General features: G+C 38.3%; 1 protein-coding gene across 2 annotated transcripts; it reads left to right on the top strand.

The window, feature by feature from the left end:
- Nucleotides 1-8,968: 8,968 nt before the first annotated feature.
- On the top strand, nt 8,969-15,611 carry AGR3 (anterior gradient 3, protein disulphide isomerase family member). 2 transcript variants are annotated; one of them, XM_010116825.2, is made up of 7 exons: nt 8,969-9,087; nt 11,207-11,270; nt 12,571-12,623; nt 13,245-13,321; nt 13,560-13,623; nt 14,666-14,749; nt 15,507-15,611. In XM_010116825.2, exons 1-7 carry the CDS (start codon nt 8,982-8,984, stop codon nt 15,554-15,556), a joined length of 498 nt encoding a protein of 165 aa, XP_010115127.1. In that variant the 5' UTR covers nt 8,969-8,981; the 3' UTR covers nt 15,557-15,611. The 2 variants fall into 2 exon arrangements, with proteins under 2 accessions (XP_010115127.1, XP_086597963.1); XM_086741837.1 differs by having other exon boundaries at nt 14,666-14,769; nt 15,515-15,556.
- Nucleotides 15,612-15,975: the final 364 nt, after the last annotated feature.

Below are 15,975 nucleotides of genomic sequence, written 5' to 3'. Positions count from 1 at the left end.
CAGACCCAAGGAGTCCCCAGCTTCTTGCCATCAACATTTTTTAATCCTAATGTCTTGTTCCACACTGTGGAGTTACAAGACAGCTTTCCGTTCAGGATTTAGTTCTCTGTCCTGTGGATACAGCTGAATTTCACCGCCAAGCCTTATACATCATTTGCTAGCCAGCGGTCAGGTTTGTATATCATTTGAAAGTGTCAAGCAGGTTGAAAGAAAATATGTGGACACAAAATATTATAATATCAAATCCTAGAAAGGCATTGTAATAATTGATCAAGTGCACCAGGATTCATGCACGCAGATACGTCACTCTGATAATTGTAACCTCCAGTTTTTCCATGCTGAATTGAAAAACTTGTCTGTATAATGGAGAATTAGTTTATGATCATATTGGTATAAAAAGTTTCCTGAAGATAGTATCGGTAACATAGGATTAAATGCACAGAAGGAAACGGTATTTAAAAGTTGCCTGCTTACAGAAACCCACACACACAGGCAGAAAGCATACCCTCCAGTGTCATCCTGGCACGTATGTACCTGGGGATCAGATTATGGGGGCACAACCATTATGAGAGCCCATCTGCATGATGAAGCCCTTTCTCAGACCTGGGCATAGACGTATGTGCTGCGGGACCTTTGCTGAGCTCACCCAGAAATCAGCACAAAACTGCTCAGCCCTGTCAGGACCACCACGGGAGATAAAGCTGTGGCTCCCTGAGGAGCTTCACTGTCAAAGCAAAGGCAAAAAGGCAACTAGCTACAGTCCCTACACCCTCTCGTGAATCTGGGTTTCCCTGTCCTCAAGTCTGCTGCTCTGTGGATTGGTGTCCATGACCAACTTCTTCCCTTCTTTCCCTTCTCTTCCCTTTTTTTTTTTTTCCTAGTTCATTTTATTTTAATTTAATTCCAATAGTTAAAATACATGGCAGCACTCCTGCTGAGTAAGCAGGAACAGCAGCCCAACCCTCACCAGGAGACACCTCTGGAACAGCCCAGCATCCCCACAGCCTCTTCATTGCCTCCCACAGTAGCTCTTTGGAGGCCACAGCCATATCCCACAGCCAACAAGGGCTGCTGATGTACTTACCTGTACTGAAGAAGCCTAGTGAGGTAAAACCTTTAAAAATTGTAATCACCAGTTTTTATCTGAATTAACACAGCTCACTTCAGCTTTATGACATGATGAGTCAGAAGTAAATCAGACTTGTTAAATTCTTCTTGTTAAAAGAAGAATTGTAACAGGGCAAGAAAAGCTTTCAGGATGCCAGGGTGAAATAAAACTATTTATATTTACACCTATATTGTGCCAGAGAAAACTAACCATTCTCACTGTCAAGGGACTTTTCCTTTGTAATATTTACAAACAAAAGGCCTTCTAGTGTTTTCAAGATTTTCTTTTTATAAGGCTTTGAAAAATGACACTACTGACAATCTCTGCTTACTCCACCATGCGCCTGAGTACCACATGTTCTTAAGATAGTTGCCTTTAGCAGGTCCACAAATAAAGAAGAAAAATCTACTTGCCGTCGTGCCCCAGTTAATGTCCTTTATGAATGCATCATGGCAGTTTTTAAAAGCAGAACTAGGAGCTCTCTGGAATATCAACTTTCCAAAGTAAAAAAAAAAAAAAAGTCAAACATTGCAATGTTGTCCATCATTACTTTACTCATGATAAGTCTTTCTACACATATATCTATGCAATTAAAATTGTAAGCATGGTATAGTAGGTGTATATTATGAACTAATTTTCATCCCATCTTAGTTACTGATGCAGTGAAACAAAGGTATTACCATCTGCAAGTGTTTGTCCTGCTGTTTTTTGGTTTGGTTTTTTGTGAAGGTAGTTGAGCTTGAGAATTCATCTTATCAGCCTGATACCTTGCCTGATCTTGGCTGATATCTTGCTTCTTCAAGGCAGGAGAGGTGTTCCCTACCACATGGTTCACCAGGTAGGGTGAAGAATAAGGACAGCTTTTGTAATTGCTGCTTTCCCAACATGGATACGTTCTGCCATGCCGGACCACAGCTGAGCTTCACATAGGTGAGTGAGCTGCTGCTATGGGAAGTTCAGCCAACAGGCCACAGTTCCTACCTGCCCAAAGGTGGGCATGAGAGGGGTGGTCAGGCTTCGAGGAGCTTTATGCCTTGCACTAGACATACAGTTTCAGCAGGATATAACATACATCAGTTCCCCACCATACCACTCCAGGGTACAAATGAAGCAAAGAGCCACTGGACAAATGCTGCACACTGAGTATAGACTGCCATAGAGATGAGATTAACACCACGAAGGTTACAGTTGAGTGGCTCAGTATCCTAGAAATTTCCCAGGTTGCTCAAGTACCTCCTGAACGTCAACGCCTAGCACAAGTAGTAATCTTTAAAAATCCAGCGGAAAATTTTGGCACCATCCATGCAAAAGCCAGCTGACTTCCATGGGGCAGGCGTTTCACTCCCAGCTTTCAGAACAGCGTGGTCCAAGCAAAAACAAGCAACAGTACTATCAAAAATTCACTCCCATCCTGACACTAGGATCTTTGTGAAACAACTCACAAGGAAAAAGAAGGAAATCTTTTGTATAGGAATAACTCATCACCGAAATCTGAATCCTTCGTTCCCTTTTCTTTCCTTCATCAGTGACGCTAGTGCATTTTTGCTTTTCTTTTTAAACCCAGAGCCTTTTGTCTTACTGTCATAAAGCAGGGAGCTGGTATTGCTGGGCTTACAAAACAAAGGGTCAAGCCATTTGTTTTCATCCACTGAAGAAATGCGGTCAGGGTTTAATGAGATCGAGCTGGAAACCTTCCCTGGCTTCCTGCAGCAAGACCAGCTCGCCTGCAGCAGCGGACAGCATGACCAGCAGGCTCCTTCTAGCACATTTCACCAGGCCTGCTCCACTTCTTAAGCTATAATGCTTACAAAATTAGGATACTTTGATGGATAGACCCAACAAAGTGTGCACATCATAGATGTTAAAACAGAAAACAACTTTTTAAAGGGCCGTCATATTCCTTTTTATCAGTGCAGTGGAGATGACGTGCTACACATCATCATCCTCCTCATACCTTCCCCTGCGCACAGAGGCCGGCCTTCATGGGACCCGAAGAGACAGAAGCAGCAGAGAGGAGGTATCAGACAGGAGTGTTTCAGTTCTGCAAGTACTGAAGGAGGAGATTTTTAATAGTCAAAAGGAAAAAGTTGAAATTTCCCTTTTCATTTGAATTTAATATACTTCATTTTACTTATAATAGTGGTTTCTTCTACTGAGCCTGCTGTAATTCAGGGGATTTCACACTTATCCTCGTGAGGAGAAGCCGTAACCCGTGAGAAACAACACACAGTAAAGATGTGTCACTGCGGGACCTTTTTCCCTAGAAATTCTCTCAGATGCTGATTTTTCTTTTATCTTCTATTTTCGTATTATGAATTTTCATACTGTGCACTCAGCAAATTCAGATTTGTACTCAGCTTAAGGGCTCAAATAAATAAGTTCCCACAGGTTAACAAATCTGATATGTTTATCATGTTACCGAGTCCAGCATTGCCTGCACTCGTGCTCACGGCCCACAGAGTGGCCAGTTCTTACAGCTCAGCAGATGCAAAATAGCTCATTACACCTTTGTAACTGGATCATGTCAGCAAGCCATACCTGTGCAAAAACTACTGGAAAAGATGTGGTAAGCTGAACTACCTATCCCTAGGGATCTCTGCAGCCTGATGATAGGAAAGACTGTTTAGACCGATAGCGATGCTCATCCTCTGTCACCGACTCATGCTGCAGACTGTGGCAAGCTACTTCAGTTTGAAGATCAGCTCTTCTCTCTACAGAGTTATGACCATGGTATTACTTTTGGCACTGAAGATTTTCTGCACTTTGCCCAGGTACGTATTTTGTCTAGGATTTGACTCAGTAAAATTCTCTATGAATAAATCGTATTTCTCTTATGCAGTTGGTCCATGATCACTTCAATTTAAACTTATGCATAAGTGAGAGCAAACGTCACATGGGGTCGTCCTGTTACACCCTGATCAGCTTGTTGCTCTTCACATCCCTGCCTTGTACCAGAGCAAACACTCATGAGGCCACAGAAAGTGTGAGATCAGGGAACTGATCAGTACAGTGATCAGTGGTTTTTTTCTGAATTAACATTTGTGCAGCACTATGTAAAGCAAAATTTAAAAGCCAGTTTCACATTCCATAAACAGGCTGATACACACCTAAATCTGCTGTTGCATGACTCACACAAAAGAAGCAGCATGCAATTTCAAGTGCCAGTTATTCTCCAATGTCTTTCTTTTTCTAAAAGTCTGTCCTTTTCACATTGCTGCCCTGCTCTGCCCTGTATTTAGCTAATCCTTGCATTTCCTGATTTTGACCTGGATACAGCTGTACGTACACAGTTAACCCATACTCGCTCACACCTCCAAAATGAATCTTTTGGAATGGAAGAGAAAAATGGAAACACCTTCTACCCATATTACCCTGGAGACTGAGCGAGCCGGGTTCAATGAACGAGAGCACACCAGTTCAATGAATGAGGGCAGAAATGTGTCCTCAGTGCAAAGATTCAATATTTGGCTGGTAACTGCTGCTGCGCAGGTCGGTGATTTCAACATCAGGCCATGCAGCTGGTGGTTGGGGTGGAAGGCATCCCTGCTGGCACGAGCTTTAGCTTCACATTCGGTTCAGGCGTGAACCGAACACATACAGAAGATAGCAGGGATAGAGAGCTCATAAGGTCCCACCTAACAAGCAGGGACTGAATCGGTATAGTGAAGGCATCCAGCTTGGATTTACAAAGCATTACAGTCATTTTTTTTCCATTATTAAACCTTTATGAGGTCTATTTGACCAGGACTGCCATCCTTTCCCTGGCAAGACTGACAAAAGCTGAAATTCTGATTTTCAAATATAGAACACAGAAGACAAATTGCTGAACATTTTCCGGTCGAATAAGGGCACTCACAGGCATCTCAGCACTAATTTTAATCTATTTGATTGAATGTCTACCCCTTTACTCCTTATGATAAGAAACCTGTGCAGTGAAGAACACAGTATCTCATGGTTGAAGAACACAATACTGCAGGGTTGAGCAGCAATACACTTCAGTACACTTGGAAAATTTCTATATTTCTAATTCTTTAATGATCTGTAATTAGTTGAAGAGTAAGAAGGATTGAAGCTTCAGTGCCTGGAATTTATATGTGAAAACTCAAAGCTTGGATGGAGGGAGGTTCTTTAAATCATCCATGGTTAGACTTCAGATAGATTTTAAGCAAATAAAAAAGACTAAGTGAAAAAATGCAATATAGAACTTTGATTTAAATATATTATATATTTCTTTTGTAACCAAACTACATTCCTTGCTTTTTCAGCCATTCCAGGAGCTCAGGGTTTTATAGATTTAAGTGCACTTACCATACTTTTTAAACTGGAAATGCAAGTTTGAATTCTCCATTACAAATGTCAAAGATAACTCAGCACTAAAAATACAGAAAGTCACATTTTGCACTTTTTGCTAAACAAAAAAAAAGTAGTTGATAACACATAATGCAAGAACCATATGTCATTAATCATATACATGTCATGACAACAAACATTAGTAGATCAAAGCATCAAAGACCAATAAGAATCCAGACTTTATATGAAAAGGAGGGGGAAAAAGTGTAACCATACAGTCCATATAAACAAATATATGAGAGAGGAAAAACCAAAAGAGGCTTGCCTCTGATTTCCTTGCAAAAGCTATCCAGGGAGGAGGGAAAAGGTGATCCAGCTAATTCCTTCTTTGTGCAAAGGTGATAAATAAAGGAGTCTTCCTGTACTACTGAAGTTAGGTCAAAATTATATTAAGCATCATGTCCGAAGAATCAGAGCATTTTTAAACTACAACTCAGAGAAGAAATAAGCAGATACTTTAAACCATAGTCTTTAAATAAAGAATTTTATTTCCCCTTCAGAAAAAAAAAAATGTTCCTTTTATTTGTTAATTACATTCCTCTACACAAAGTAACCCTTGTGTCTTCCTGTTAGCTTTATACCTATCTTCAAGCACCAGTGAACCCAGCCATTCACTGGGAACAAAAGCACCTACAGTTCCAGCTTTCATTGGTGGTTTCTTTTTTCACTGGACATAAGCCAGGCTCAAACTGTTTGAAGGGGGAAGTAGCAGACACACACAAGCCACTATTTATTTGCCATCCTCATACAAGACACCTGATACAAGCCAAGATGAAGAGAAATCCAAGGATTCGGTGTATAAGCATGGGAACTCACAAGAGCAAAAGTTGGAGGGATGGCAGAAGAGGAAGGGGGAGGGTGGAAACACCTGAATTTGGTTTTCAGCTAGAAGGTTCCTCTCATTTTTTTCCCAGGTGAATGTGCTGTGGTTGCTACGCAGAGACCCGGGCAACGCAGGGGTCAGATTTTTCAGTAACCAGTTCCAGAAAAAGGACCTTCCATTGGGAGATTTGATCACTGCCGGTGAGCAAATATTTCTCACTCTTGACTTTCCTTTAATACAGCAATGAGTTTTGGTTGATAAATGCATTACAAGCCTAGTTATATGAAAAAGACAAATGATAGATGCTCAGAGATTAGCTAGCAAAACATTTGTTCTGACAGAGAGGTGAAGGCAATTTATGTGGTGTTGGGTGTCATATTTTCTCTTAATTAATTAACATTGGATCATGTAGCATCAAAAATTTAGAATTTTGAATTTAAACTGCCTCCAGCTACAGCTCCATAAATTATCCTTCCAAAACCCTATTGGTTTTCAATAGGATGGCAATCAATTATTTAAGCTTCAGATAATTAATCCTGTAACTTGAAGAGATTTAAACTTTGATTTTTTCGTGACTACATTATGAAAGAAAGAACTGATTCATGCATTCCATACCTGCTTTATAGAAACATTATCTGGTATGATTTCAAAGCCGTAACTATTTATGTTTAAATAGCCTTTTAACATGTTAATGTAAATGCTAGATTTTATTCTTAATATCTAATAGGTAAACTGACACTAAAGATAGTTATTAACTTTCACACTGAGTTGCTACAAATATTCATTTGTCAAGAGTATAGTAGTAGGGTTTAACAATCTGCTCTTGCTGACTGAAATTAGTGGTCTGCACAAACACTGGCAAAATGTGAAAAGAATTTTTATTATCAAAAAGTCCTCATCCCCCAGACTTAACTAAAAGTTAAAGTTTCTCCTTAGGAAACTCTGGAAAACGTCACATTTTCTTATCAAACATCCATAATCTCCAATCATCAAATTAATGTGCATAATTAATAAGCTCCAAAGGAGACTCCCTTCTAAAACTCAGTCAACAATACCTAACAAGAATGAGCCTAAGAAGGAAAGTATGCGAAACAAAGAACAACTCTAGAATTGTGATGCCATGTGGGGGGACAAGGGAGCTGTTGTGGACAAGACTGAGGAAAAAAATATTATAATAGATGCATTAATTATTTTTGCAACTTTCAGAAATATATAATTCTTACTATGATACTCCATTTTTTTTTCTAAAATTTTGCACATTTTAATGTGCAAATTTTTCTCCAGTCACTTGAATAGAATAGTTTTCTTGTCTTGAAATTGCCAGCTACTGGAAGCGGTATTTGAATTTGTTCAACAGAAATTTAACTGTTAACAGTAATGCTAGTAATGTTGAGGAAAGTTAAAGTAAAGATAAAAGCTGCTGCATTTTTTGTGCGTCTCTGTCCTAGGAAGCATGGAGCATCTTCTTTTGCTGGTGCTCAGGATTGTAATTCTACATTGGATATCACTTTTAAATTCAAGATTGAAATTTTCTTTATCAATACAGGCACAAGTGCTTTGGGGGATTTTTTTTTTTAATTTATTTAAGTCAAAGCACTTTCTCAACAGGCCATCCTAGTGACTCCTAAAGCTCAGCATCTGAAAAGTGGAATCTCCAGTGAGAACTGATAAGCGGACTGGGTGGTATCCTGGGCTACATGCATTATTATTTTCTAACTTACTTCAAATCATCAGGTATCCACTTGTATATATGAGCTTTAATGCCTAAAGATGATTATACCAGGCAGAAAGAAGACTTACCAATTTTTAAAAAATTAGCTTTGTAATCCCTTCCTTTAACCATCATTTTTTTCCTCTGACTTATGAGGACCAGAAGTTACTGAATTTCTTTTAAAGGTCTTTGTCAGGAAGAGAAGCAAACATCTTCAGAATACTGAAATAGCCAGGAGCACGGATGGATTTTCTTATTAAGTAGGACTTGAGGTGAAAATCAGTTTAAAAATGCCGTAAAGAATGGGGAATTTTTTTCAATTTTCAATGTGAGAAACAGAACAGCTGGAAATTTCTTTGACATTTATCTCACAATCTTTAACATCCTGGTTCACTGAGTGCAGGCTAGAAAAATGATGGCAATTTCAACATTCCAGAGGGATTTGCCAGTTTAAAATGTATTACACCTGGAGGCAAATACCTGTCAATTTTCCTGTTTCATTAAGGAGGATATCATGAGGTATCTTTTGATCAAAAAAACCCACTATCCGTGAAAAAGATCCCATGCTGTTACGTTTCACTGAAATTAAAAAACTAACAGAATGAACGACTAGTAGCACTGCCTTTAAATTTTCATGATCTAGTATTACACTGTTGTACTAATTCATAAGAAAAAAAAGTGCTGGGTGACCAGAAATGAACTGAAATGAACTTTGTTTCCTTGATCTCACTGTCGTGAAAACTGTCCCCTGCAGCTTAATTTTGACAGCTGAAAGCAGTGCTGCATGATACAATTAAGCACCACCATTTTGCACTTTTCTCACAAAGACGTTTGTAGAAAGAACCAAAACTAATTCCATAGTATAGATTGTTAGGATACCACTAGTGCATTGATTTACACTGCATGAGATGATGAATCCATGCGACTAAAGCTGTTGCTTTTTTTTCCAGTTTCGTTGCTGTATTGGAAGGGATCTTCTCAAAGGAATAATGCTCCATTCAACACTGGCCTTGTCCCTCCTGCTAATTGCAGTCTCTTCCAACCTTGCGATGGCAATCAAAAAGGAAAAAAGAGCACCTCAGACACTGTCAAGAGGTACAGTATATTTATTTTACGTAATTATTTCCTCATCTTTCCATATAGGTCAGCATGTTTTTATTTAGGATATACCCGAAAGAACGTGTATGCTTACTGAAATGTGTTTCTCTAGTGTTAAGTGACACTCTAAGTAGTGCATCTTCTTATTCCATGTTGTTTCACTCCATCAGTTTGTTCTTAAGGATATGGCTGAGGGCCTTATATAACCTGTAAAATTTATATAACTCACAGTAACCTAGTAGAAGCCAATAACCTAAACTGAGTCTCTCAAACCAGGCTGCACTTGTAGGACTATCAGTGAAAAAATAATCTTTACTACACCAGTTAAAACATATTTTGTTATGGTAGCTTATTAACTACTAAAACCATTTCATAACTTCAGTTGCTGTGGAACAATTTTTCTACAGACCTATTTTTATACAGAGAACAACAATTTGAGCTATGGAAGGATTTTTCTGCATGACTTTTTTCTTTGCTTTTGCTTTTCATCAGATAGTCACAGTCATGTTTTGCAATGAGTAATTCACTTCCTTGTGGTGCATAACTTTCAACCTGAATGTTAAGTAGAGGCCCTATTTTAAGTTATTTATGTCTTATAAATCCTTAGAAATACAAGCAGACAAATAGCTTATCAAAGTCTTTTCCTCTTCTCCATCTTCCTTCTCTTTCGGGCCTATTCAGCCCCAAAATCCTCCAGCTCTCTCCTTGATATATTCTCCAAGCTGTGCAAAACCTGCAGACCCCAGAGCTCACCTCCAAGGTCTTCCCACACAAAGCACCAGCAAAGCTCCCCCCAGCACAGAGGTCTCATTCGAGCCTAATTGCTCAGGGAGTACTTGACAAAATCTTGCAACACCTGGACTAACCAAAGAGAAATTGCAAATCACTTCTCGTAAGTGGTATCCCCAGAGAAAGGGATCAATCAGTCTGGTATTTACACCCTATCTTTTCTAGATCAGGATTTATTTTTCCCACTAAATGCCTAAGAAGATAACAAAATCCCTTCAATTCTGGCAATTTAAAAATATATATATATATATTCCCGGAAAGTATCAGTTTTCTAATTCTAATTTCAGGCCTTTTGGGATGCCTTGAGCACTTTACCTGTAATTTTCACAGTTCAAAAGGGAACACTTAAACTTGCTGCAAAATGACCCTAGCTGACCCCTCTGTGCAGTCACCTACATCAGCAGCTGACTTCAGGCAGAGCTGGGAACACGCTAGTCGACACACCAGAATCCCACCATCAACCAGACAGATCTGTAATCAAAATCACTCTCCTGAAAGAAGAAATGACCCAGTAGTGTCGCAAGCAATTGTCCCATGAGAAAGCTAACAGCAAATCTCTGCATAACCAGGGCTGGTCCAAGCGCTGTCCAGACAACATAGAAGAAATAGAGCCTTAACCTGGTCCAGATCCAGAAGCTGTTCTACAATTCCCATGAGGGCCGTCATGAATGGAGCAACATTGCCTGGGAGGCAGGCATCTACTTACTACTCAGGGGCTGGCATCTGTGGGGTCTGAAGGCATGAAACCAAACAGATGATTTGCTTTTTGAGATCAGTTTATCACCAGCTATGGATGAGCCATGAAGTTAACGATTCACTAGGATTTTCTTTAGGTGGCGATTTTTGTTTAACAGCCATTCTTTTATTAAATTATAAGTACTTGCAATGCTAGGGATTAAAATTCATGGCTCAAGATTTAAGCTTAAAACCCAATGTTCATTTTAAAGTTGATCTTATTTGACCTGTCATATATTATTTTTCTCCCTAACTTTATAAACCAACTTCCTCTTTAAGCTCCAGGGTCTACATAAAATATGGAGCAGACAATTTAAAGATACAAAGGATTTGGGTGCTGATTGAGGGACTTAGGAGTATTCAGAAAGAGGTGTAATAGGTTTGCTAGAGGTTTTGGAGGGTTTGTTTTCTTTTTTTTAAACTTCCACTGCACCTCTCAGGAGACATAGCATTAGTAGATCCACAATGTTTAGGAAACTTTGACTGAAAAAAAAAACAACCTATTTGTGTACAACTACCGATAAATGTAAACATTTAATTAGTTATGAGTTACTTACCTGGCCACCGGTTAATCCTTCTGTTATATTTCTAGGATGGGGAGATGAGATTACCTGGGTGCAAACTTACGAAGAAGGGCTTTATCGAGCAAAAAAAAGGTAAGAGATTAAAAGACAAAGTTGTTAGTCAGACAGACATGCCAGAATATATTATAATGAAACAGAACAAAGAAACACCGTGACAGCTGAACTGCAGATCACTCAGTTAAATAAAACAAATTTAGTGCCTATAAATAAAAGTTGTTGCAAGGCTCTTATGACTCTGAAGCACCGTTATGGGCCGATAGGTAACTCTGCATTTAACACTGCTGTTTCTTTGTCACAACAGCAGTGTGAACATTTGAATAGGCAATAAAAAATAGACATTATAATTTTTAAAATACATCTTTATATACATATATAAATGTCATTGTTCCTCTGATTACGTCCTTAATCAACAGCTGGAAATCAGTTACATTTGTTCTTGCGTGGTGATCTACTGCCTCTAATGTTTTCCCCAACACTTTATTACTTGGCATATGTGCATGATGTGCTCACAGTTTCTCACTCTCCTGGTAAAAATTAAAGTTCCAGTCTGAATCTTCTCTGGGATTCAGCTGAAAATACATTTGAGACTTCATAAAAATACTAATTTAAATCTCTATTACAGTTTGTTATAGATGACAATAGTGTAGCATATTGTTAAATGAAAGGCAAATTATGTATAAAATAAAAGACAACTAATTTTATGTAGTCTATGTGAAAACGACTAAGAACTGAACAACTCTTGACAGTGATAGTAGATAAAGCATTAGTAACTGATTTACTGAACAGTAACAGTAGTTTAAAAAAATGCAGGAGAAAGTGCCCAGAATTGTTTTATGTTTTGACATCCAAAAATATAAAATGTTGATACTTTCCAAACTATTTATAGAAAGAAATAATTTACTGTGTATCTATTCAAGAAAGCTTAAAAACCATGAAAGTTTTAATGGGAAGTATTTGATGAAAAGTGCAATTTTATAAAATTGGTTTATTCCAGTTCATATAGATTACTTTTATTTTCTTAATCACAAAGAATCTCATACCTAAGCAATATTAAATACCTCTTCAGTTTGATTATATACTAAATGGGAATGAAATTATGATGGTTCTGTTGTTTCTTTCTTCTAGAATTTCTTTCTTTAGAAAATTTGTTAAGGTGTAGAAACTCTGCCTCTCTATTTCTTTCTTCTATGAAGGAGTTACGTTATATTCCCTTGCTCAAAAGTGTCTATGATGTTTTATGCCATGTCTGTATGGCTTTACTGTGGGCTAACATAAGATGAAATGTAATTTGCCTTTTCAGTCTGCTGGTAAAATCATCCGTTTGTGCACTTGTCAAATGATCTAATTACATGTTTTATTATTATTAATAAAGTAACAAGCCGCTGATGGTAATTCATCATTTGGAAGACTGCCAATACTGCCAAGGTAATTTTGATTTTTTGAGTGTTAAAGTTTTGTGAAACTGCACCTATCTATATATTTACCTTGCACTTACTGAAAACTATTTAAAGAAATAGGTAAATAAAAATGTATTTGAAAAGCTAAGAATTTATTACTGTTATTTACAAAAACTCCATTATGAAACTACCCAAAAAAAGAACATGAAAAACACACAGTGCTTCTCTCCTGCTCTCCCTAATGCAGCACTCGTCAGTTTAAATTAAGAGACACAGATTTGCTACTGACTCATTGAACAGATTTAATATTGTTTGGCTGTCCTGAAGTGGTAACTAGAGAAGGAGATGAGGACAGGGCTGCTGAAATGGATCTAATAAGAATTTTCCGAGAATAATGCACTTTTGTCAAGCTGAGACATGGTATCCATTGAGACAGGCTTCATAAATAACAGAAGAGAGCTTCCATTTTCATAGCCGGCAGGTTGTACTAACATGGGTCAAAAAAACCAAAAAGTAGTGATAGAGCCCTTAAGTGTCCCCTCAGGAATGTGAATCAGCAGAAACAGGAACAATGTGGCCAGTCTCAGGCTAAGTGCAGAAGGAAAGGCAGTATTTGAGATGGACTTCAAAATGACTGTGTGTTTTCTAGCACTGAAGAAAGCATTTGCAGAAAATGAAGAGATACAGGAAATGGCCCAGAATGACTTCGTTATGCTGAATCTCATGGTATGAAGAGTTTGGGGAGGTTTGACTTGTACCTTTTTTTGGCTTGTGTTTTCTCTGTCTTGCTTTTTCATGTGGTTTTAGCTAAATATCTCTGTCATTTCAGTAATGTGTATACACACACATTACTTTGTGTGGTTCCTTTTTGGTTTCTGTACTCTGGTACAAGACTTCAAGAGTGGTACTGCTTCACAAAAATTGACAGAAATGTTTTAATAATTAGCTTCAATTTCTCTGCCAGCATGAAACAACAGATAAAAACCTGTCACCTGATGGACAATATGTTCCCCGCATCATGTTTGTAGGTATGTACAATATTGATGAATCTTCAAAGATGTGATATCTGAATCTGTGTCAGTGTCCTCCTTTGGGGACATCAAAATGATTAATTTCACAAAAGTTCAGAATTTATCATTACCACAGCATTAATCTGGAACTTGGCAAATCTGAGTTCAGTTCTCCCTATATTGCAGGCTTTGACCTTCGTAAACTTCGTCAGATATGTTGTGGAGGGTGCTTAATTTGTGCTTGGGAGCCAGATGCTTAAATGTCCATTAGCATCTGGGCTTCTGCTCTCCATGCTTCTTGCTAGCACTACTGTAAGACAAAGTTTACCGAAAACAGTCAAATATCTGACTGAATGTAGATATCTACAGTGTAGACGTTACCACAGAGCAGGTCAATAGTCAGTGGCATCTAAGGAATTATTTATTCCATCGTAAAGATGACTTCTGGAATAAATCAAATCAATCATGCCTCAGAGTGTCTGTTCCTTTGCACTGACTCTACAGGGAGCCTGAAGTGACTAGCTCTGTAGTGGCATCCAAAGTTAGGTGAGATGAAGCCCACTCTCAGGCAGAGAGCAGTGTAGTAACAGGAGTCAGTTAGTTAACAAAAAGCTTAGAAGGGAAACTGGGAGAAGAGATGTCTACAGCAACCTGCTCCTATGATGGGAAACATTAAGAATCACAAGATTTTCATTCTCCAGGTAGGTCATGGTAATGTTGCATTATGTACGCATGACCCTCACTATGCGTGCAGCCAGTCAAATCGGCCTCCCCTGATGTAAACTCAGAACTTGTAAAACAGGGTATTTTTCTTTAAATATTAATGAAATGCATGTGTAATCTATCACTTCAAAATAGCTGCATAATATAAAAATGAGCATAGCTTTTGTCCAGGATTTGTCCAAGAGCAGTTGGTTGGAACAGAGCAAAACGGCCTCATAATTGCCTCTTTGATGAAATCAAAACACCTCAGAAACAGGGCTGTCAAAGTAGCACCACTCACACCACCCTCAGCTGTTGTGGGAATGGAAAGCAGTGTTTAATATGATTACTTTTTCAGACCCGTCTCTCACAGTAAGAGCTGATATCACAGGAAGATATTCCAACCGGCTTTACACTTACGAACCACAAGACATACCGTTCTGTAAGTGCCCCCTTCATTCTGTTACTTTGCGTTTCACATTGTAAGCAGCCAAATACGCCCCATCCCAATCATTTGTGCTTGAGAACCTGTTAAGATCTCAAAGTAATAAATAAGGACTGTGTGTAAGCATTTGCAATAAATTATAATAGTTTAACCTGGTCTAGCAAAACACTTAAGCACACCTATTGTGCCATTGAATTTACCTGGACTATTCAGGTAAGACAAGTTGAAAGATCACGGGTGAGAACTTTCAGGATCAAGATCTGAGCAGTTTGTTCGAAAATGGTGAAAGTCACTGCGCTCAAAGGTATTCAGCTCCACAAAGTAAATAGCCAGTGGTGAGAGGGAAACAGAAAAGAAATGCTGGTGGTTACCTGGGTACCACCTAGCACCCATATTTCAGAAAGGAATGTGATTTTTCAGGTTGAGCTAGTCCTTCTCTATACCATTTATCTGAGACCAATGCAGTATCTCACCACAAATATGCACTTCTCATCTGATTACCAGGCTTGCTGTTGAGAGGGAGTTGAAAGGAGCCTTGTCAAATCCCTTTAAGTTAAACATTTTGATTCACAAAACTTTTACCTCCTGCTTTAGTATCAATGTGATAATTTTGACAACAGAAAGCTCTGAAATATAACGTATGAACATAAATTAATTTCAATGTGAACAATTTACTAATTAAACTAGGTGGGTTTTTTAGTTGTACAAATGTGCTTTTAGTATGTTTTACAGTTCTTACTTATTTCTCTTTCAGTAATAGAGAACATGAAGAAAGCACTGCGTCTCATTCAGACAGAACTGTAACAAGCAACAGTGTAACGACCGTAGCCTCTACGAGGTGAAGCTGCACTTGGAAGCCTGACATTTTAAAATGTTTTAGTGAACCTCTCTGTCTCTACTAGCATTTTGAACTCTTACCAAGCAGCTTTGGCATATCAGATTTTGTAAGAAATTTACATACACAATTTGAAGAACAAACATAGAAAGTCTATAGCATCCATTTGGAATACAAGAGGAGAAATCTATTAAACACTTTGAAATTAGTTATCTGAATAAATTAAAGTGATGGTTTAAGGTGCAGCAACTTTGAGCTGTATTTTATCAATCTAACTATGACTTTGTCAAGTCAGCTATGACTTCTGGCCAGGTGTTATAACCAATCTTTTTGATGTCTGTTTGCAATTTGTTATGTAAGTTAACAGCTGCATCTCAGCTCCTGTTTT

The sequence above is a fragment of the Chlamydotis macqueenii genome, chromosome 2 (genome assembly GCF_036417535.1).
Source record: "Chlamydotis macqueenii isolate bChlMac1 chromosome 2, bChlMac1.mat, whole genome shotgun sequence".
NCBI classification, from domain to species: domain Eukaryota; kingdom Metazoa; phylum Chordata; class Aves; order Otidiformes; family Otididae; genus Chlamydotis; species Chlamydotis macqueenii.
The sequence above is the reverse complement of the archived record's forward strand: the minus strand, read 5'-3'. Positions and strand labels throughout refer to the sequence as shown.

Coding starts and splice junctions, on each gene's coding strand:
- AGR3 (XM_086741837.1), top strand. CDS start 8,982: ATGCTCCATTCAACACTGGCCTTGTCCCTCCTGCTAATTGCAGTCTCT. Junction 13,322..13,559: donor TCGTTATGCTGAATCTCATG/GTATGAAGAGTT, acceptor TTTCTCTGCCAG/CATGAAACAACAGATAAAAA. Junction 14,770..15,514: donor GTAAGTGCCCCCTTCATTCT/GTTACTTTGCGT, acceptor TCAGTAATAGAG/AACATGAAGAAAGCACTGCG.